Source organism: Orbicella franksi, chromosome 3, assembly GCF_964199315.1.
Source record: "Orbicella franksi chromosome 3, jaOrbFran1.1, whole genome shotgun sequence".
In the NCBI taxonomy this organism is placed as follows: domain Eukaryota; kingdom Metazoa; phylum Cnidaria; class Anthozoa; order Scleractinia; family Merulinidae; genus Orbicella; species Orbicella franksi.
In genome coordinates, this window is record NC_138147.1 from 26,892,198 (window position 1) to 26,915,729 (window position 23,532).

Genomic DNA, 23,532 nt, shown 5'->3' on the forward strand with positions numbered 1-23,532 from the left:
CTCAAGTTTCAAATTCTCAAACTTCTCAATCAAAATTGGGTTAGCCTCATCGGGCTTTGAACAATGCGGCCCAGGAGTCCCGCTTTTACGTTTGGGTAAATCTGTATATTATGTTACCATTTGAATTTCGCAAATATTTAGATCTGTTCAGCATATCGATCGGTTGAAAAACTTCTTCAAACTAAATATGTACGATCAATTCCAATAAAAAATATAATAAATTAGTCTTCGTAACTCACGTTCTGCAAAATACCCAGAACTTGGTAATTTCACTTTGTTGTTTTGCAGAGAACGACAAAGAAATACAAAAAGTCTTTTAACACAGGTGCACAGCAATTTTACTGCTTATTAAATCTTCTGTTTGGTGGTGTTAACATTTTCATTGCCGTTGTTGGTTTTTACCTGCGCATAAGTATAAGAATAAGCCGGCATACGTAGACGCAGTAACATGTTGATAATTAGCGCCTTTTGTTGGAAATTACCCAAATAAAAGACGCTAACAGGCGATTTGCCTGATGGCGTCATTTGACTACAACTACCAGAATCCTTCACTTTTTCTGTTTCTTATGCTAATTAGGGCAATTGTTATTTAAACCACACTGGGAATTCAAAATTTCAATAATAAAGAAAAAAACAAATGAATTCTGGTAGTTGTAGTCAAATGACGACAACGTGCAAATCTGCTATTATCAACATCTTACTGCTTCTGTGTATGTCGGCTAATGCCTATTCTTATGTGCTAGTGAAACCCAAGCCTTTAAGTCCCCTAATGTTACTTTATGGTTTTCCCCATAGCCCTTTTTACATCTGACATTTTGCATTTAAATTGAATGTAATCTATTGTGGATGGGATGCAATCTCGAGCAATTACCTGATGAAGTCTAAAGCAGGTGCGAGACAAACCACGATTTGAGATAATATTCATTTGTTTTCAACGTTCCTCATTAAATAAAAATGTGCTGAGTCAGCAATGTATCTTTGTGCTCTCTACAATAGGTGAGACAGAATTTCGGAAAGTAGGTTACGGTAACTAGCGACAAAACAATTGATAAAAAGATGTAAATGGGGAACAAACTTGTTTGTCGGTATAACACCCTTGCATTGTAAGTGAAGGAACTAAAAGCTCTAGCAAGCTCTTTACGTTATTGAAATTAAAATTGTAGCCGGACATGACAGTCACAGCTTGTGTTTGTCTTACTGACTTGAATTATTCACCTTTCAAGCACTGACGAGACATTTTAGGTCAAAAACTCGGATTCGAGGCAAAAATGGAGGATTGCTTGTCGCTTTGACATGGGCCGCACAACCTATCCGTACTGAAATAATGAAAAAAATACTGCAGATTATCCCCTGAATCGGTAAAATATAACGCAGGTATGTATCAAGATAATTCGACTTGTGGGTCGTTATCGCTCTTATCTCCTTATTCTACAAATGAAAATTAGATTACTGTATTACATTCGTATTTTTCTCGAAATGAAAACATCACGTACGTAACAGATTGAAAAGGTGTAATGCGGGCATTGCAATATTTATAATACCTTCTCTTACTTTCAAGTTTTGTTATTAACCTTTGATATTGATGAACCGTGGTCGTTATTAGTTATTTTTCATCTTAATCATCCTAAGCGTGTGTCTTAAAGGCGTTTGATGTATTTTGTCACGAAATTAGAATTTCAGAGTTGGACCATAAGCGAAAATTTGCCACTTAACAATAAATTCGGTACAATGTTTAGGCACACTCAATAATATTGGTTTAAAGTCACAAAAATCAGTTAATACTTTTAGTCTTTTGATCTGTTGGTTTGGTAACAGCTGCGTTAAATTAGCCCCGTAAGACACTCATATTCAGACTACACTGGCTCCATCGAGTCTTTCTCGATAACGGTTTATTCATCCCCTTTCATGACTGTAACTTTAACATAAAGAACTCAAAGGCATCGATTTAAATCAATTGTACTTGTGTTTACATTCAAGTAGGGAAATATTACATTAACGGGTCCAGTTGATTAACCGGAAAGGTCCAACATTGAACTCCGACGCTACGTGGGAAGTTAACAGTGGTAAATTTCATGTCTTGTTAACCCACCCAACATTAACGTAGCTAACATATTGCCTCTCATCGTTTAAGTGACCCTCTCAGACTACTTTAGCTACAAGAGGGCGGGAAATTAAAAACAAAACTCTCTCATTGGCTGACTGAGGCAGCTGTAGTCTTCAAACTTGCTCTGTGCTCAGGGAAAAAGGAAAATATGGCTCGGAGTACCTTAAATATTCCCCTACCAATATAAATATTGTGCATTGTGCTGATGTGTGCTTTCAAATAGAAGTGAGCACAGATGAACGAAAACCCAAAAAGCAGTGGCGAGATTTTCTGGTATGAGCGTTTAGGTTGCTTTTTCCCGTGTATATGTTGTTTATTAATTTCTCTGCTTACAGGTTTTAATGGTAATTTCGTGCTTTGGTCGATCTTACAACAGTTCGAAAGTCTTCACTGAGCAGACATAACTCATCCTCCCTTCCCCTGCTCTACACCTAATGAGTTCCTCTCTTCACTCCAAATTCAATATTTTAATTGGTCTTACTCAGTCTTTCCGAATCGAAAGTGATGCCATCAGCTCTTGTTCTCTGAGCCCGAGAAAAATACAAAAACAATTAGGAGGCGCCAAATAAACCGAAATCTGCTGGCTTCGGATACCGCCTACGAAAACAGAGCTCCTAACTATCGTTCTCATGAAATCAAGAAAGGACCGTTCTGCAAATCGGAAAAAGAAATTAAATCAATGTCATTTATTTACACTCTTGTCATGAAATGAAATTTCGGGTGGAAAGGCTTCTCGCTCGGTTACGTTTGCGTCATTAATTTACTTATTTTGACTGCAGCACGGGAAGTCCAAAAAAAGAAAGGAAGCCATTAGTTTTACGAGTCATTGATGGCGGTTTTGGCAATTACATATTTTGAAAACATCACGCAATGACCCTATGCAACGGGTAAAGGAGCAGGAAATTTTGGCAAAATTTATCTAAATGTTTCATTATACATTTACTCGTTTAGCTTAATTTCACCGGGCCTTTTCTTCGAACCATTTTGCAAACGCACAGTATCTTTGAAAACACACGAAATTAATGACTAGAGCAGGTGATGTGAGCGGAAAACATGTAAGTTTGTTTAATCTTCAAAGATGTTACTTACATGGTATTTATCGGCCAGACAGCTTAACCACAGAATTAATCAAAGGCCCTGGTACCGAGTTTGCTTTCAATATTTTTGTTGATTGGCTGTCAGCAGTCTGCGTGTCTATTATTTTACATCTGTCTGAAAGATATATAATCGCAGTTCACAGCTCAATGCAACGTTTGCAAGCTGAGCTGGCTTACGTACTGAGTTATTGAATGCGGTTTTGTTAAAGTGGATTCACCATTGTATTTCTACCCACGTTGATGAATTTTCCCGCAAACAGTGCAGACGTCTCGGCCATCTTTTAGACCCATCTGACAAAGGTAATTTGAAAGAGGATCCAGGTATTTAACAGTCAAATTTCCATCTCCTTAGATGTTGGTCACGATGGTTTGGCTTAAGTTAGGTAGGACGCTTACCTAACTTAACCGAACCTTTCAGGCTTTGTCAAGCAATAAGGATTTGTTCAAGATTGAATGATGGTCACTTGAATTGTGACATGTAATTTGTATCACGCAGAGTCTATGGTCAGCTCAACAGGGACAGCGCAAGATTACTTCAATCAATATTTACAGATGGAAACCTAGAGATATCCGCTGCAGAGTGTAATTTTGATGAATTTTTATGTCTTCACAAATTTGTGCGTTTTAGCAACAATTCTGTCTCACTGGGAATCTTTCAAAGTGTCACATGCGATCAATACTGTAAGTTGTGTAATAGCCTGCATTTTATTTAACACTCGCGTGTAAAATTTTTCCTTTTATCCAACCTGTGATTATGAAACTTTTAACAGAAGTATCTCGAACCAACTGAGATAAAACTTTCGGGCTACCATGTTAAGTATTATTCCTAGAGGAAACAGATGTTACTTGTATTATTAATTCTCGTCGCCTTTAACTAAGTAGTCTGGGAGCGCTACTAAATATTCATATAATTTTGAGGCCTAAATAGTGAAATTGAATAGCAAAGTTAATCTTGAATATGTCAACCGCTACGTTCTGTTTTCTTGAAGGAAAAAGACTTATTTTATAAAATAGTGAGTTTTGTAGCTTATCAAGGGTTAACTGTGGTTTTTAGCAAGACCTATTAGCAAAAATGACGATTTCTTAAATACAATGAAACTTCAATCCCGAAATGTTTTTCATGCGGTATTTTTCAGAGTATGACATATATGGTAATAAGCCCTAATGTGTTGTGCTGGTGGCTCTTCCAGCTCGCTGATATTTATTTTAACAAGTGCGATATGACAAAATCTATTAACCACGCTGTTACGAATTTCTGTACGATTATTCATGCTAAATATCGCCACTACCTTCCGTTTATGATGAAATTTCGATATGCTTTAAATATGTTAAAACCATGAGATAATGTGATATTTATCTTTCCACTTTTCACCTCCCGCTGATTTGTTTTAATATTTGCTTTATCTTTCCAAGTAAACGCCCAAGCAACCATTTGAATAGATTACTGTAGCCATAACATTTGTTGCAATTTAAAGTGGGGAAACAACACTGATGGGTGACAGTAGCTACATGATAATTTCATAAACTCCAGCTAACGTGTAACCCTTACAAAAGACTTTCTTCTTCTAATTGCATGAAATAGTAAGATCGAGATCGTTAAATTTAGGAGACTTTTAGAAATATCAGATATCGTAAAACCATTGTTAGATGCTCTTCCGTGTTTCTTCTTTTAACTTGTATCATTGAACTATTTTTGTTTATATATATATATATATATATATAAGAGCAAGATAATCACAAGTGGTTTCTGTAGCAGATGTGCATATGTAGAGATCTTAAGGGTTACTGCGCACAAAAATTACACATTCAGAGATGACTTAACGCCTTGGGAATGCATTTACAGAAATCAGCCATAAGTAGAAACTAAGTTTATTTTCCTTACTGCCATTTTGTAAACAGAGTTCCCTAGAGGGCTTTCAAAGTGTGATCAACATTCCGCTATGGATCAGATCTTAACTGTAATTTACAGAAAGTATTCAAGACATATCAGAATTTCATCCACTGATTGAATGGCAATGATTTCTTTTGGGGGGAAATGAAAAGCATTTTCTGTGTTTCTTTAGAGCAACATGTGACACTTGGCTTCTGGCTACTTTTAAATCACCCATTGACATTAAAAAGATCCAAGTTGGCACAGCATTTGCCTTTGGAAGCAATGTATTTTTTGTACTCGCGATTCTTAATAACTTACCCACAACTACTGTGTAACCACTCGGATTTTTGTTACGAGCTACGCAGTGGGCAGCGGTTACTACCCAATCAGGTTTGATAAGGGATCCTCCGTTAAATGTGTCGATCATTTACCCGGAGAGGAATCTGCCTCGGCCATGAGTGAACGTGGGCATCTACGCCACCAACTACACGGGCACCGGCCGGACGATTACCACAGCCTATAAAAATGTAATCATATGGCAGTCAACCATCCGTACGATAAAAATCACTGAAAATGAACAGCAGTTAAATCAAGTCAAGTCAAGTCAAGTCATGTGGCATAGATATGTATCATTTGTCCGCATGCTAATAAGAAGAACATGTTCTAAATTCCAAGTTGATATATTTTAACGTCGGAAATGGCTACATTTCTCCCATTTGCAACATTATATTGCATTGCTCCTTGTCAGTTTCGTGGACTACAACGAACTTTCTTATCTAACGTCAAGGCCCTCTGAAATGAAAACAACAACAACAACAACAATGCATGTTATCGAAGCGCCGCTTTTACTTTTTATTATTTTTTGAGAACTTAGTCTTGTAGAGGAAGTGCACCCAAGAGAAGTGAGTCAATTCAGTACAAATTTTCCCGCCATAATATGCCACGCTGGGGTCTATTTTGTTGAGGCTCTCGATTGGAGGTCACCATCTTAAAAAATAGCGTTACCTTTTGACAGTTAACGGTTATAATTTTGGTTTTTTGACGGCCCATAGTATTTTTTACTTATTTGACGGTTAACCCATCGAAACCTTGTTTGTTTTTATTGCTAGCCGGTTATGTTTCGAGCTCAGTATTGTTACAGCTAATGTGTGCCATTTTTCCGAATATACGACCCACTATTTTGTTATTAGTTTTTGTCAAAAAAGACAGAAATGTAATTCGTCCACTGGATTTCGCACACGGGTCAAACTACATTTGCTATACTTTCAGATCGGTGAAGTAGGTAAAAGAGAACTCAACAAAGAAACACGAGTGAGCGTTTATTAAGAGAAAAATAATTTCAATGGAAATACGAGTCCTAGGAATACGGCTTCCTCAAGTAATAATAATGTTAGTAATACCTTATTTAAATACGGTAAAAAAATTAAAGCTACTAGCTTGTGGGGCCAGGTGCAACTTAAAACTTTATTTCAAATCCAACAAAGTTTTAAACCACCTGGTTTTAGCGGTGCTGGGTTGAGCAGATAACGCTTTGAAGTTAATCTTATGTAAAAATTTGTTGTTTCTCACCTTTTTTAAAAAAAGACTTACAAGTTTCAACGTTCAGATATGGTGAAAGAGCATTTCAGAAAAATCGGCCCCCGAAGTTCTTGTAGCAAAAATATTTACTATTTCTTTTAGAAAACACTGGGAGAAAAAGAAGGAAGGTCATTAGCTTATTGTAATTATCAAAATCCAAAACAATTTTCCGTCTAGTCATCATGACATCGGCAACTCATGCTGGTCTTATATTTCTATTCTCTATTTTCCATTTGCCCATAATTCACTCTGTTTGCCCCCCAAAATTTTGCATAAGCTATTGCTGTGAAATGCTTTTGGGAGATCTGCATATTCCCAAGAGCATTTCAAAACAATAGTTTATGCAAAATTTGGGGGGCAAACAGAGTGAATTATGGACAATTGGAAAATAGAGAATAGAGTGTTTCCACATGACGTCACGAAAGCCATGTTGGTGTCCCAAAACAATCCAGTGGGAGTTGAACTCTTTTCTTATGTAAACACTTACTTTGTACATGGCAACTGGCCGCGTAAGTGAAAACGCTCTAACGATCGCGAGTCATAGAAATACTGATTTTAGGACATGGTTTCTTACAGAGGTTTTAAAAAGCCCATAACACGAAGAAACAATCTGATCTCCTTTTATTCGTATAGAATTGAACACAAACGAAAAGGCTAGGGTCTAACATTTTCCAAAACAACAAGTACATTAATAATACATTTCAACAGTTTTAATTGTTACTTTGACCCCCATGGTGCAATTGTCTAGAACTGAATTTTTTTTTTTTTCTGTGTTTGCATCCTAATTAATTTTCTATTTGTTACTCTATCTGATTGAACAGTAACGGCATTAATGGGCTCTTGTTTGGTTATGAATTTGTTACGTCTAACTATTTACCTCTTTTCTTCCTGTATGAAGCTATAAATTGCATTTCCCTTATTCAACAGGATTTACTTTTTCAGCAAGGAATGGATTTGGAGTGCTTTCATATCACCAAAATTCTAAAGTCGAAGCCATTTACCCATAAACTGGCGTAGTATAACTAAGATAATTAATAAGAATTGTTCGGCCATGTTTTTTAGAACTTGTGCTTTTGCGATTCTGAATCCCATTGAGACCTACATCTAACAAAACAATCGCATCCAGTCTTCTCATGTGCGTTAAAAAAAATTCATTCAACTTACTCTTTCGTGAAAAGCGTTCTGGATTCAATTTTGTATTTTTTTTTTTTGTTTTTGTTTGCTTTTATTTCTGTTGTTGTTGTTGTTTCTTTTATCGCCTATTTTTTCTCTCTTTTGCCGTTCCAACAAATCCTTTATTCTAATTGATATACCTATTAAAGCAGCAAATAAATATAGGACGTGCTTAGTCATTATTTGTCGTTATTTGTTTCCCTTTTGTAGGTTTTCAATTAATGTTAATTCGACGCAGCGCGAATTTTACTCTCAAGATATAAAACAGAGTACACTCATCAAAATACAAAACGGTACGACACGTGTGGTAATGGTATTAATCATTCTCCTGTCACAAAAAAGCAAAACATTACAGCCACAGTTATTAATTTTAATCAGGTATTTAAAAGATTCATCATGATAGTTGCTATAGCTCACGTTTTGTTTTTCCTTTATCATGGTCACGTGTGATGGAAAAGATATTGAGTCTAAGAGGAGATTTGTTGTGGGGGAGTTCTGACTAAAGCTCTGGAAACAAATCCATAGAGTTTTTCAAAAGGTTCTTAGCCTTTTCACGAAGACACTACCACAAATTAACTTCCTTGTCATGAGATTACCCTCCTTTATGCCCAGTAAACTACGAACAACCTTAGATTTTTGAGAGAAATAAGCAATAATAATAATTAAGAGAGATAAAAAATATGACATCCCCCGCTGGGTGCCTTGTGGTTAGTTAGTCTAATCACAGGGGCATATTATTCACGTGCAATAAAATAACAACGGAAGGAAGAGGTTCGTTTTATTTGGAGGTAGCGGTTGTGGAATTTTGCATCGTTTATTCGTATTACTATGAAATGACCTTTATTTAAGTTAAGAATGCTAACTTAGACATGCGTGTCAGATATCTCATTAAGATGTTTCTTCAAACACTCTTTCAATTGTTTATCGCTTTGGCATCACGCATGGTAATATTTTCCAACTTTTGTTTCATAAAGACTGAAAATCAATTAAAATTGATTAAATTTAGAGCCTGGTAATTTCACGACTAGAAATATTCTCGGGTGCTGGATAAGGACTATAAAACGCCACTATACTTTTAGTCTAAAGGGCCAACTATTCTTCCTCGGAAATAAGAACACAATTGTATCTTTTAGCAGATGTCAAGAAAACAGCGGGAGTGATTGTCTTAACAAATCGTTATATCCAAAAAATAATTTACAATCACAAACATGTAGCAATCATCGATTTTGTTTTTATTCCTTTCCAGTCAAAATGTCGAAAAACACCCAGTTGAATTCATCTAGATATATAAGAAATTTCAACACTGAAAATACTAAATAATTACTTAAAGTTGCGAGCAAATCATAGTGTTCACAAGATATGCTGAAGATAATAAATTTATCAGACCCTTGATAAGTGCCAGGAAAATTGTCAATATCGAATCAAACAGAGACAAGTCTTTAACCTTTTGTAAATAAACAACTTGCTTAGCGAGCAAAATATTTCTACTTATCTTCTCGCCTTGAATCCACGTTTTAGGTAAGAGAGTTGTGTCAGATGCATTATTGTTTTAGCTGAAAGAAGTTCTTAAAAATCCAACATATAAGCGAACTTACAAGTACTCTCAAATATTGATATTGTGTCGTTACCTTACTAAGGCTCGTAGATACAGACTTAATTTAGTTTTGAAAGTTTACTCAACGTCTCGTCTTTCGCTCTTTCACAGAAAATGAACTTCTCTTCAAACGACACTTCTGAAAACGGGACCAGTGACACAACAACAGCATCCACGGCTTGTTACGTGAATGATCCTTTCTCGATTAAACTTGCACGAATTGTCGCTTACAGCGTTCTCATATTAGCATCTCTCCTTGGAAATATTCTCGTCGTAACTTTGGTATGTAAATACGACAGAGCTCGGAAAACTATCAACTTGACGGTAGTGAACATGGCGGTGGCAAATCTTGTCATCACAACCGTGTACATGCCGAGATTAATTCCAATGTTCCTGATCGGCACCACGTGGCTTGTAGAAGGCGATCTGGGCTATGCTCTGTGCAAGATAGTTCCCTTTCTTCACCATGTAGCGATCATCGCATCGATCTTGACTCTACTAACCTCGGGCTTGGACACTTTGTGTGCCGTGGTTTTTCCGCTAAAAAATACATACACCACCAAAGCTGCAAGGTGGGCGATTGTCCTAACTTGGACTTTGGCGATTTTCGCCCGACTGCCCTATTTGATCTCCCTACGGACGAAGACCTCCAAACGCAAACAAACTTGTGGTTCAGATCTAGGCAAATTATTCAACAACGAGAATGCTCGAGATATATACTACACGTTTCTTTTCGTAATGTTTTACGTTCTTCCTTGGCTGGCGATCTTTATTTTTTATCTCATTATTGCGATCAAACTTAAAACGGGGAAAACTCCACGACAAGAGAGCATAACAGCTGCGCGTTTAAAAGAACTGCGAGTCAAGGCGACGCGAAATGTCATAAAAATGATGATTGTTATTACGCTTGTGTTTCTTGTCTGCTGGATATCATATTTCCTGGCCCAGGTCGCTTTTAGAGAAGTTCCATGTAGCTTTCGATTTTGGCGGCTATTTCTTGCCCACTGCAATTGCGCCATCAATCCAGTTTTATTTGTCATCTTCAATACGACGGTCCGCAGAGGAATTAAAGATATCGCGAGGAAATTTCGCCGAACATCGCATAGACATAATTACGTTTGCGATACTTTCCTCGGAGCTATTTTTCAAACCACAACTATAAAGAAACGAAAACTTTATATTTCTCCAGCAAAGCGCAAGAGCAGGTCGCGGTCGCTTGCGTTCTCGATTGATGCGACCATAAAAATGGCCACTGTTGGTGAGTCCAATCGACGGGTAGCCACGTGCAAAAAAATTGGCCATGCAGACGAGTTAGGAATTGAAAATCAAGGGATTGAGGAAAATAACAGTTCACCGAATGAAAGTCTTACCTTTAATGCCCTGAAATAGATGTTAAAGTCGACACAGTGTGTATGTATAAGATTTTTAATGTGATTTAGCATGAGGTGGCACCATAAATGGGCACAAAGGAAACAATGTGTTTCATTCTTTCTTTACGTTACAGTAAAATAAAAGAATTTCCTATTGTTAGAAATTAAAAGCTGTCACAATTTTTCTTATACAGAATTAAGCCATTAATATTTTATCGCTTAAGAGAGAGGCGCGGTGAATAACAAATGTTCGGCTCAAATAACGTCTGTTATTTCAGCTGCAAGTAACAACTCTATAAAAGAACAAGTACTAGTACTAACATGTACCTCACAATAAACTAAACGAAATTTGGAACTTAAGCGTTTTCTATTATTAACGTTGTTCAAGATCTCTAAGAACTACTAAGCTCTTTCAAAAGCCTGTGTTTCAAGACGACCTGAACAGAATCAAACGGAAGCCTCTTGGACTCAGTTAAATAGGTAAACAATATACAGTATTTGACTCCAAAAACCATTTGCAGTCGAGAAACTAGTTTGGTCCAATTTCAACAAAGGGGCCTGAACAAAAGAACTTAATCGATTATTTGTTACATTGAAATTCTCGTGGACACGAGTTAATGAGGATATTTCCGGAAGATCAAATCTCAATGAGGAAAACTAATTCCGCAATGCGTGGTTATTCACCTTCGTTATCATCACAGTATGTTACTACAGTTACAATATATTCTGGCAACACAATTCCAAAAAAAATGTGCGTGTCCTTCAATAGACCGTTTTCGTATTCTCGCTATTGTACTGGAACTAGCTTGCAACTGAGACTAATGCGGGGAGTCTTTTCAAATACAAATGACTTTAAAGTGCCACTGAAACGAAATTTTCGTATGTGAGATTTTTGCTTAGTAATAAAGTTTCAACCTTACTTGGAAACACTGCAGACTTTTTTTTCGCATACGGTAAGCGAAAAGTGCTTTTTCAGCCGTTCGAAGTTGGCTGGTTAAGCCCAAAATTGGCGGCCATCTTGGCGCGGCCAAAACTGCCTAGTGACGTCACTGGTTGTATTACTCTCATGCCGCGCTGAAAATTTAGAGTGATTATGGGAGAAGAGAATACTGTTCGAAGCCCCCCCAAAAAACATCTTAATGACATCTCAGAGCTGTAAAGCAGATAATAACAGTAGCCTTAGACATGAAGAGGTCAAGAGTCGATCCTGGGGCTTTTCAGTCCATTTAATTGGATATTTGCAGGATATTTTATGTAAGCAAGCAAACGAGTGGGAGTTGTTAGATCGCAAAATGATCGGGACTCTTGGCGAAATGGCCAGCACTCAATTAAACAATATCTACACTCATAAAGTAAAAAAGACATGAAAACAAGAGAAAGCGGCTTTTGAAAATATTATCCGGAGTTCTGCTGCACGAATCGCAGCAACAACGCTTCGAGTTTTCGAGTCGCTTCGCTTCGAGGAAACCGGACGCTTTGTGAGTTTCACCGCGGACGAGATTGTGTCACAGTGACCTTTAGTCCAGTTGTATCTGCTACATCCTACAAGTTATCACAACAACAACAATTTAGGAAACCCTGTTCTTTTATATGAGGGAGCGAATTTAAACTATAAAGGTAAACTAAGCTGCCATAACCCTACAGGTTTGTTTTTAGGAAACGAGAGAAAGCGTGACAATGTCGGCCCCGAAAGGTCATATATGCAAATTGGTTCAAATTCTGTTTAATAAACCTTCGAAAGGAGTGTAAACTAGTGACGTTTTAACGAATTGCTTTGAACTTGGATACTATTAAATGAAGATCATAGACATAAGTATGTCCTAGAGAACTCAAAGTAATCCATCGGCCGTGAAATATTGCAATTGGGAGATACGTGCCAAAGAGAAGCGAAATTCCTGCTTTGTTTACACTGATACGTATGCGGCGATATGGCAAACCCCGCTGCGGATCACAATTTTCAAAGATACATTTTGTCTACCACAAGAACTCTCACTTATTAGTATCATAAAAAGATGCCCTCTGTGTGCAAAGAAGCACTCGACTCAAAGCTTGTGGACCGTTAATAACTTCGTGATTGTGCGGATGGCTGATGCGCTTGCGGCTTGTAATGCAGTAAAGTTGCCGAGGATATATTCGAACCTTGTTAATAGACCTTAGATCAACGTGAGAATCCAAATTTCAGAACCAGGCTGGAAACAGACGACGAAATATCGTGTTTAGGCTTCAGGACGTGATATAAAAGTTGCCACACTCGTCTTCGAAATATCCAATCGAGTACTCAAGATGTTCGAAAAGTATACTGAGCTGTTCTAATCTGTAGCATTTATTTTGGTGAATCTACACTCTTTGGCACCCTCCAACGTTTATGATGTGTATTTCCTGTCAAGGCTGGACAGAAATTACAAGGTAGAAAACTAGCAGGTATGACAATATGAAGAATAAACTTGCATAAATCAAGTGAAAACAAGAGAGAATCTATAGCGCTTCTCGCGTGAATACAACCAGTGACGTCACAAGGTCCTTAAACTCGGTTCCAGAGCCCGGACACAGTTTTGCTCCAAAAAGTCGATTTCAGTAGCTAAAAAAAACACTTTCCGTTATGATTTGACAGAAATAAAGTTCACCATTATTTTAAGCACGTTTGAAACTATAAACTGGGCAAATAAAAGAGAGTACGAAAATTTCGTTTCAGTGGCACTTTAATCTCTTTTAATAATATTCCCCCGCGTGTGCCTCCGTTACGAGCTAGTTCCGGTCCAATACCGAGAATACGAAAATGGTCTATTCGACGAATTAGGGAAAGTTTCTTTGAAGAAGACAATAATTCTCGTCGGTTTAACTTCTCGGCTATCCTGCACGGAATTGTCCCCAACGTAAAAATCTCAAGTCCAAATTCACCAAGATTTTCTCTCGCGAAACGTACTGAGAAATCACTCGGTCACTATGAAAACAATAGAATGGTACGTTAATATGGTGCTTTACTCATCTTAGTCCTCGAAGAGAGCATCACAACATAAGCTTTTTACCCTGCTTGAAATTTTATGCTGGCCAGCTTTTAAATGCTATCTATTGAACAATCATTAAAGGAAAATAACCGGCAATTCAAACCGTGTCTTACTGCCATAAAATACGACATTCGATCTCTCTCGCCAGGAGATTAGGCTCAGGGCAGGCGGTGTAACACGGTTCACCTGATAGCCTTCTACTAATCGTATGTCGTCTCAGCCGGAGCAATGACGGACACCACGTAGGGGCCAAACCACCCCCCTAATGTTTCATGAAGGCTATATTTGCTTGGTTTATATATTTCTGAACCAAGTTTGGCAGATGAGCTTTCTTTTTTTTCCAGTTTATTTTAATTTGGAAGTTGTGACAAAATGGCAGATTATGACGTCGTAATTGATGACGTCACCAAAACGTGCTATAATTTTTTGTAAAATCTGATAAAAAGATTATGTCATTGGAAAGACATTGACTAGAGGAGTAAAATGCCGGAAACCGTTTTTTGCTATGATGATTATTTTTTGAGATATGGTAAGTTAAATATTTTTTTGTTGTCCCCCCCCCCGGAATTTGCCTAACCATACAGTCCTTCTTAAGTCAGTCTCTCTGGTTTATTTTTTCCAGTTTTATTCTAGGAAGGCTAATAATCTAGAAAAATAGAAAGCTTGATGTTGTAAAAAATCGTATGGCTTCAGAAATTTGATTTTAGGCTTTGTTAGGATGGTATTAACAGTAAAAAAACGGGCGACGTCATAGGTTATGACGTAATAAAACTAATTTTAACGCAATAACGCTAGAGGGATAATTTTTTATTCCGATTTTCTTTTTTATTTTTTGCTTTAGTCATCTGGCACATCACATGTGGAACATAGCTGCATTTGCTGGAACAAAATTACGGCTCCAATTTGGGGATTTTTCTCAAGGGGGGATCCCATACTTTGCAGAGTTATTTTTCACATTTAAAAATGCCATATTTCATTTAATTTTTGTGATATGGACAAAATTTTTTCAGGTTTCAACTCCCCTTGATGTGCTCTTTCGAACACATTGTAAAAAATAGCCATATTAAAAACTTCAAAAGTGGCAAAAAACATGACGTCATCCCTGTGACGTCACAACTTTGACATTTACTGACATTTTTCACGTAAATATAATTGGCAATAGGTCTCCTGCTCATCTGCCAAGTTTGGTGTAGAAAGAGTCAATACTTTTTAAGTAATGCGAAATAATGTGAAATACACAAGAACTGACGAAACAATTGGGGGGTGGTTTGGCCCCCACGTGACATTTTTCATTGCGAGTGGAGAGTAGGTTGTCTTTTCTCGACCGATTTCTACACTCATCATGAGAATTAAACGAACCTTTTCTAGGAGCTGCTAGTGTAATATTCACGTCAGTTATTTGCCAAGTCTCAATTGCAGGTAAGCATTTTTTTTGCATCAAAACTAATATAGTCAATGGAAATCATGTTATGTTAAAAATGTTTGTTTAGCATCCGCGCTTGACATGGATGTTCGTTTGGTCTCTTGCGGGGTAAGAAGGATCAGTATAGTGAATTAGGGTAAGACTTGTTATTTATTATTATTATCATTATTATAATGGTTATTATTATTATTTATTTATTTATTTTTTATTTTATTTATTTATTTATTATTATTATTTTTTGTTTGTGGTGCGTATGCCACCCGTTTGTTTGGCTAATGTTCAAGATTTTTGGACCCTGCTTTAGATACTGGTCCATTAAACTGAGATATCATCTCATTTACAGTGAATTTTCACTATCATGATGACTGCCTGCCTTGGATGTTATTGTTCAGTCATCTGTGGCTGATAAGTTTTCTCCCACTTCTTTATACTTGTTTTTCTTTCGAATTATGTTGGTAGTAGTGAGAGACTATATATAAGCTTAAATCATTAAATGTTAAGTGTTTTATGTGTATTACACATAATCGTCAATCCAGCTGGAGGCATCTTTAAAAAGAGGACAAAGGGAAACTTTGTATTGTCATAATTGCAAAGATAAATCATACCAGAACCTGCCAATATTTTTGAAGCAAATGCTAAATTACCAGCTGGTATTTTAAAAGACTATGGGTTTGTACGTCAATTTTGCTTATATTTCCCAAGAACTAAATTTATCCACCTACACTGTAGTTATGAAAAAAGGAAAGCTACAGCATGCTGCTGTTTACGATATCAAATTTGGAATGGAATAAACCAAAACAGAATACTTAATGACATAATGCAACTGATTTCCTATAAAGATGCATGGCAATCCCAAGTTCTAAGAGCCACTGAAAATGTTCAATATATCACATTTGCTTTAATTTCAAACTGTTGTTGCAATTTAGTTATCTCAGTCAAAACATGGCAGTATAAATGATCTGGAATACAGCTTTATACCCTACTTTATTATTCTGAATTTAGTTGGTTACAGTCATATTTACGAGTCAACGCGAGGAAGTGTTGTGGAGACTGTTTTTTTTTTTTTGCAAAATACAGTGTAGTAAATGTTAAAATCATTACATGATCATGTTTTGATGACCACAAGACTTACAGTGTATAACAAATTTTAAACTGGCAGATACTTCAAATGACCACCTGCATTGCACTTTTCTGGGTAAAGAGTTCCCTTTACACAAGTTACATTGAGCCTTAAAGTTCAGCAGAGGAGAAATATGAGGACATGCAATATGAAACCATGAGTTATTCATTCATTGCTTATTCACTGCGCCTATCATAGATGATTTTCCAGTTTAAAAACATATAAAACATTTTAGTCACTGCCAAATATAATTTACATGTAATCTTAATGTTGGCCGCTCTCCAGAATATGGTTTATGTGCTATTGTGCTGTTTTTTTTTTGTCTGCTTCAGTGTCAGTACTTTGCAATTCAGTTTAAAAACCATGCACTTTGGAATTCAATTAGTTATTTTCAAGTAGACGTCTGTCAGTTTTTTTTTTTTTTTTTCACATCTCCCATCTGCAATTTAAATTGAAACCACTGAAAAAAGTGTGAAGTACATTATTTGTCCAAAACATTAACTCCATGTAACTCAACCAGGCCTTCTTTCCATTGACCCTGATTTACCTTTTGCACGGCCTCACATTTACTGATAACCCAGAAATGGACACTCAGGGCAAATACAAGTTACATCCAACATCTAAGCACAATTGCAAGGTGAAAGGAAATCTCATCAGTTTGAAAATTGTTATGGTAATTGGCAATGTCTGAGGCAAATTCATTGGAAGGCATTTTACTTTGAACAGATTGAAGAAAGTTGAACAAGATCAAAATTCGTGTTTCAGTATCACAATGTCTACAAAATAGATATATACATTACATTAATCTTGGGGTGTGAGTTGAACAAGAATTTCCTGAAAGTGACCTGGTACAGGGGAGCTGTACAATTATTTTTTTGCCACTCACATTGATTGTCCTCAACTTAAAGGTTGTTGATGCAAACAATACCCGACTTCTACAATTATCAATTTGCCATTACATATTTTTTATTGCATATTTTATATATTGCAATTTGTTGTTGTTATTTTGAAATGATCATTGCCTAAAAGCAAGCTGCTGATGATTCTTTGATTAATGAGAAAAAACAGCGGGCGAAACTCAATTAATCAAGCTTTACACAAGTTTTCAACGACGAAACATTGCTTTGTTGTCGAATTATTTTCAACCCTTTTCTTCGTAGGTTTTACTTCTCAGCTCTCTTGGCGTCGAACAAAAAATAATATCTGTCAACAACCATTTTTTTTTTTTTTTTTTGGCCAGCGATACATCGATGTACTTCAGACAAAAGTCGAGCTAGCCAAAAAGAAAGTCCCGAAGCTAAGTTTAATTCCGGCAAGTTAAGATGGAATTCCAAGATGCAAGAAGGAAATAATTTTCTGTTCAACCGTGAAGATTCGAAGTACCGCGGAGCTTCGATTCCTAAACTCAGTTGTCACTGAAAATGACGGCTTTGTGAATGTAGTACCAGACATCTACAGCTGACGCTCGGCCTGAGAAAGATTTGATAAGGATGTTATTAGGGATTTCTCTCAGCGTTGGAAGCGAGCAAACCTCCTGTAAGTCATATTTCCATATCGCGATGTTTCCCGTTCGGCAAAAAAAAAAATGAAAATGAGCTCGAGCGAAAATTTCTCCCGGCACGCTTTGCGAGCAGTGTCCATCACGGCCTTAGGGCAGGGGGAGGAAGATGACTGAAATTTCAGACTACTCGAGATGAAACAATTTTACAATTCGGATAATGTGTTTTTACACGCTTTGCGAGTAGTGTCTATCACCACCTTAGGGCAGAGGGCGGAAGACGACTGACATTTCAGACTACTCGAGATGAAACAGTTTTACAATTCGGATAATGTGTTTTTATACGCTTTGCAAATAGTGTCCATCACCACCTTAGGGCAGAGGGCAGAAGATGGCTGATATTTCGGACTACTCGAGATGAAACAGTTTTACAATTCGGAAAATGTGTTTTTATTGAATGAATGGCCAATTAAGACTTGCCTGCAGGGAATCATCAAGAAACACCCAGTCCACGGTGACGGATAGAACTACCATGACTCCCTACACGCACGTATCATAGGAAGAACTAGCCATTCAGACTGTTGAAATTAAACAAAAGTATTGATCGAGTCCCATGTTGTATTGCGTCGGCTATGCTGTGTGCCAATTGCCTCCAATCAGAGCCCTTCCTTCTCTACCCCGCAGGTGTTCGTTATAGAATTTCGCGGTTTGAGGTAAGTGCACGCGCAAAGTTGAAGGGGTCGATCGCGCGGCGAACCTCTACAAACTCCGTGGGCAATTGTGGGTCGAGTTTTCGTACATCCTTCTCGATTTCTTGTACAACAATAGATTTTTTTCGGGAACTTATTGCTAATTATGTCGCTGCACTTTACATATGCATTCGTCGTTTTCATAGTATCGAAAACAAAAAGAAGCAATAGACTGTTTTACTGTCACTCACTGTCGTATTTTCCACGCAACACAAAGTTCAGATCCATAAGGACGTTTTTAAGTTCAAACTGCGAAAACACTGACAAAACTATGACTACTGACTTAGCAACAAACCATGAAACTGAGCCGGACGAACACCTCAGACGTTGAAAAATTCAATGGGTCTTCGTGAACAGAAATTCGAAGGTGAAGCAAATAACATGCAACTCTACGAAGCAACTTGAACAGAATATATAAATATTCATTATTGTTAATATACGCGGGCAGGTAGGAACTTGGCCTCTTAAAAACACGTGCTCAGCAGGCCGCACATGAGTGACAGCGGGCTGCTAATGCATTATCAGCCCTACAGCTGATTGGTTCTTGCTTCATCATCCGATGGATTCATTTTTGAAATTTTTGAAATGTTTCTTCCATGCATATTGTTTCAAACTGTATCACCATTAAGTATGGACCTGAATATATAGAGTGGGTTTAAAACCAACACAAGGCATACTATATTTATTTCCGTAAAGTGAAAAATGCCTTTATAAAAATTTTTAATCTTTTCAAGAAACAAATATATCTTAGGGCACATTATTCCATAATTTGCCTTTTAAGCACTCCATGAACCGAAACAGGTTATTCTAAGGAACTTAGCCAACCCTACCAACCACCTTCATCTAGTATGCGCTATTAGTCACAACAGCTTTCACTCGAGCAGACCACGTCAATTCTATTGAAATTGCTTTTATTTAACCAACTTGCAAAACAGTCAGTACAGAAAGTCCATTCCTTGAGATTTCAGATACCTCGATAACTCAGGAAGGTAAGTTTCTACTTACTAGTGTTAAAAGTAGATATTTCTGTATCATGGCAATGGACTGCTCACGGTTCGAGTAAAATCGAAAAAGATTATAAACAAGAGATAAACAAAGCTAGTTGATGGGCCGATGGCATGACTGCGGCGTTACGTATTCTTGAAGCAAAAAGCAAATTGAACTCTTTAGGTCGTCGATCGTAGAGTAACTAATGTGTTTTGAGGATTCAAGATTATCAGGTCTATGTCCTTCACGTATTTATTGCAGTCTATTCTAATTAACAATTAGATTATTCCCTCTCGATTTCTATGAGGTGATAGTCGATGAGGCCGAAAGCCGAATCAACTATCGCCTCCTAAAAATCGAGAGCGAATAATCGAATTGTTTTAGTAGAATTCTAACTTACTGAAATTTCCTTAAAATTATGATTCCAGTTATTTCTGGTCTTGGTCTTAAACTTCACGCTTTGGAGGATTCGAGCGGATTGAATTAATTATCAATTTGACATTTGCAGTTAATTGTCAATTTGACATTTGCGCTTCAGTTTCTTTCAAAGATTGCGAGTCTTCTCAGGGATTTTGTTTATTTATTTGTTTCTAAATATCCTTTGAAAACTTCGATCGGGAAAACGAAGGAACTTTCCAATTTTGTCGACCACACCGAGCCATAGCACACTAGCTGATGGCTGATTACATAGTGTGCAATGGCTCAACCTTTCAGATTACAGCATTTTCTTTAGTATACTAGTAGAATTCTACTAAATTGTTTTAGTTGGCTGAGCTACTCGTACACTCGTATACGAGTATACTATACTATCAGTATACTATACTATCAGTATACTATACTATCAGTCATAAGAGTGCCGTGGCTGTCGATCGTCCACAAATGCGACGTTTTTATCGTTTTTCCGAAGTTTTGGAAGAAAGTTTAGATGTGAATGGATAATTAAATTCCTTAGAAGACTAAAAGAAGGACATTAGCGGTTTCTTGACTTTAAAAACTTGAAATTATTGAAAAAACGGGTGCGCGCGCATAAACAACTGCAAATTTACCAAGGACAATTCAATGCGTGCGATTTTGTTAAAGCGTAAAGTTCAATACAACAACAGTTTATTTCTACTACTGTAAACAACTAAAAGAATTTACAAGATTATAATTATAAATAAACAAACAGTACAGTACATACAGTAGTGGGACACCGAAAATAATTAAGAAGCTAAACTAGTTGGGTGACGGTAGTTATAAGAATTAAAAATGTGACAGTCAAGAAAGAGGCACAACAAATACATTGGCACACATAAATATCATAAACTTGGTACAAGAGTAAATATACAATAATGTGTAGAAAAATAATTAGAAACTGTTATTTGCGTTATTTCAGTAAGAATTCTACTAAAACAATTAGATTATTCGCTCTCGATTTCTATGAGGCGAAAGTTGATTCGGCCTGCGGCCTCATCAGCTATCACCTCATAGAAATCGAGAGCGAATAATCTAATTGTTAATTAGTATATATCCACTAACGTTCTGTCGCGAATGGCGTTCTCTTATTGGTTACACCACTCAATATATATTCTGTTGTAGATAGTAAGTAACGTAGAAACGAGCGCTTGTTAACTAATTGTGGGCTGCTTTTGTGCATTTACCAGGTGTCTGTTAACAGGACTTAGATAAAGTTTTGAACGACTAGTAGATTTATACTAAAACAATTAGATTATTCCAGGATTATTCGCTCTCGATTTCTATCTTCTCGCCTTAAATCCGCGTGTTGTGTCAAATGCACTATTGTTTAAGCTGAAAGAAGTTCTTAAAAATCCAACATATAAACGAACTTACCAGAAATCTCCAATATTGATGTTGTGTCATTATTACATGCTGAGGCTCGTAGATACAGACTAAAGTTAATTTTGAAAGTTTACTCAACGTCTCGACTTTCTTTCTTTTTTTTTAATGCAAATTTATTTACAGGACAAACACTTACACTACTTACTCTACTAATACTATAGTTAAATTTACACTTACGTCTCGTCTTTCGCTCTTTCACAGAAAATGAACTTCTCTTCAAGCGACACTTCTGACAACGGAACCAGTGGCACAACAACAGCATCCACGGCTTGTTACGTGAATGATCCTTTCTCGATTAAACTTGCACGAATTGTCGCTTACAGCGTTCTCATATTAGTATCTCTCCTCGGAAATATTCTCATTGTAACTTTGGTATGCAAATACGGCAGAGCTCGCAAAACTATCAACTTGGCGGTAGTGAACATGGCGGTGGCAAATCTTGTCATCACAACCGTGTACATGCCGAGATTAATTCCAATGTTCCTGATCGGCACCGCGTGGCTTGTAGAAGGCGATCTGGGCTATGCTCTGTGCAAGATAGTTCCCTTTCTTCACCATGTAGCGATCATCGCCTCGGTATTGACCCTACTAACCTCGGGCTTGGACACTTTCTGTGCCGTGGTTTTTCCGCTAAAAAATACATTCACCACCAAGGCTTCGAGGTGGGCGATTTTCTTAACTTGGGCTTTGGCGATTGCCGCCCGACTGCCCTATTTGATCTCCCTGCGGACGAAGACCTCAAAAGGCAAACAAACTTGCGGTTCAGATCTAAACAAATTATTTAGCAACGACAATGCTCGAGATATATACTACACGTTTCTTTTCGTAATATTTTACGTTCTTCCTTGGCTGGCGATCCTCATTTTTTATCTAATTATTGCGATCAAACTTAAAAAGGGGAAAACCCCACGACAAGAGAGCATAACAGCTGCCCGTTTAAAAGAACTGCGAGTCAAGGCGACGCGAAATGTCATAAAAATGATGATTGTCATTACGCTTGTGTTTCTTGTCTGCTGGATATTATATTTCCTGGCCCAGGTCGCTTTTAGAAAAGTTCCATGCAGCTTTCGATTTTGGCGGCTATTTCTTGCCCACTGCAATTGCGCCATCAATCCAGTTTTATTTGTCGTCTTCAATACGACGGTCCGCAGAGGAATTAAAGATATTGCGAGGAAATTCCGCCGAACATCGCATCAACATAATTACGTTTGCGAAACCTTCCTCGGAACTATAAAGAAACGAAAACTATATATTTCTCTAGCAAAGCGCAAGAGCAGGTCGCTGGCGATGTCAACTGATGCGACTATAAACATGGCCACTGTTAGTGAGTCTAATATACCGGCATCTACACGCAGAAAAATTGGCGATGCAGACGAGTTAGGAATTGGAAATCAAGGGATTGAGGAAAATAACAGTTTTCCGAATGAAACTCTTAGTTTTAACACTTTGAAATAGATGTTAAGGTCGACACAGTGTATGTGTATAAGATTTTTAATGTGATTTGGCAGGAGGTGGAACCATAAATGGCCACTATATGGAAGCAACCTGTGATATTCTTTGTAAACGTCACGGTAAAATAAAAGAATTTCTTATTGTTAGAAAAGCTGTCAAAATTATTCTTATAGAGAAGCCGTTAATGTTTTATCGCTTGAGAGAGAAGCGCTGTGAATAACAAATATTAGGCTCAAAGTTTGTTATTTTAGCTGCAAGTAACAACTCTATAAAAGGCCAATTACTACTAACACGTACCTCTCAATATCCTAAGCGAAATTTGGAACTTAAACGTCTGCTGTCATTAACGGTGTACATGGTCTCTTTAAAACTGCTGAGCTCTTTCAAAAGCGTGTGTTTCAAGAAGAACCCAACAGAATCAAACGGAAGCCTCTTGGACTCAGTTAAATGGCAAACAATGTACAGTATTTTACTCGAAAAGCCATTTGTACTCGAGAAACCAGTTTGGCCCAACTGAGACAAAGGGGCCTGAACAAAAGCACTAACTGATTGTTTTTATATTTAAATCTTTGTGGAAACGACTTAATGAGGACATTCGGACGAGCAAGTTAAATGAGAAAAAAGAATTCCGCAATGCGTGGTTATTCACGTTCGTTACCATCACAGTACG

The 23,532-nt window shown here is 37.2% G+C and overlaps 2 protein-coding genes across 2 annotated transcripts; both read left to right on the top strand.

The window, feature by feature from the left end:
* The first annotated feature begins 8,840 nt into the window (after positions 1-8,840).
* LOC145483145 (QRFP-like peptide receptor) lies at positions 8,841-10,906 on the top strand. Its single transcript, XM_081461739.1, has one exon. The coding sequence runs from the start codon at positions 9,534-9,536 to the stop codon at positions 10,806-10,808; it is 1,275 nt and encodes a 424-aa protein (XP_081317865.1). The 5' UTR covers positions 8,841-9,533; the 3' UTR covers positions 10,809-10,906.
* A 6,657-nt stretch (positions 10,907-17,563) lies between these two features.
* On the top strand, positions 17,564-23,358 carry LOC145483147 (prolactin-releasing peptide receptor-like). Its single transcript, XM_081461740.1, has 2 exons — positions 17,564-19,573; positions 21,612-23,358. The coding sequence occupies exon 2, from the start codon at positions 21,615-21,617 to the stop codon at positions 22,863-22,865; it is 1,251 nt and encodes a 416-aa protein (XP_081317866.1). The 5' UTR covers positions 17,564-19,573; positions 21,612-21,614; the 3' UTR covers positions 22,866-23,358.
* The last annotated feature ends 174 nt before the right edge of the window (positions 23,359-23,532 follow it).

Bases quoted from the DNA above. Each gene is read 5' to 3' on its own strand.
- LOC145483145 (XM_081461739.1), top strand. From the start codon at position 9,534: ATGAACTTCTCTTCAAACGACACTTCTGAAAACGGGACCAGTGACACA.
- LOC145483147 (XM_081461740.1), top strand. From the start codon at position 21,615: ATGAACTTCTCTTCAAGCGACACTTCTGACAACGGAACCAGTGGCACA.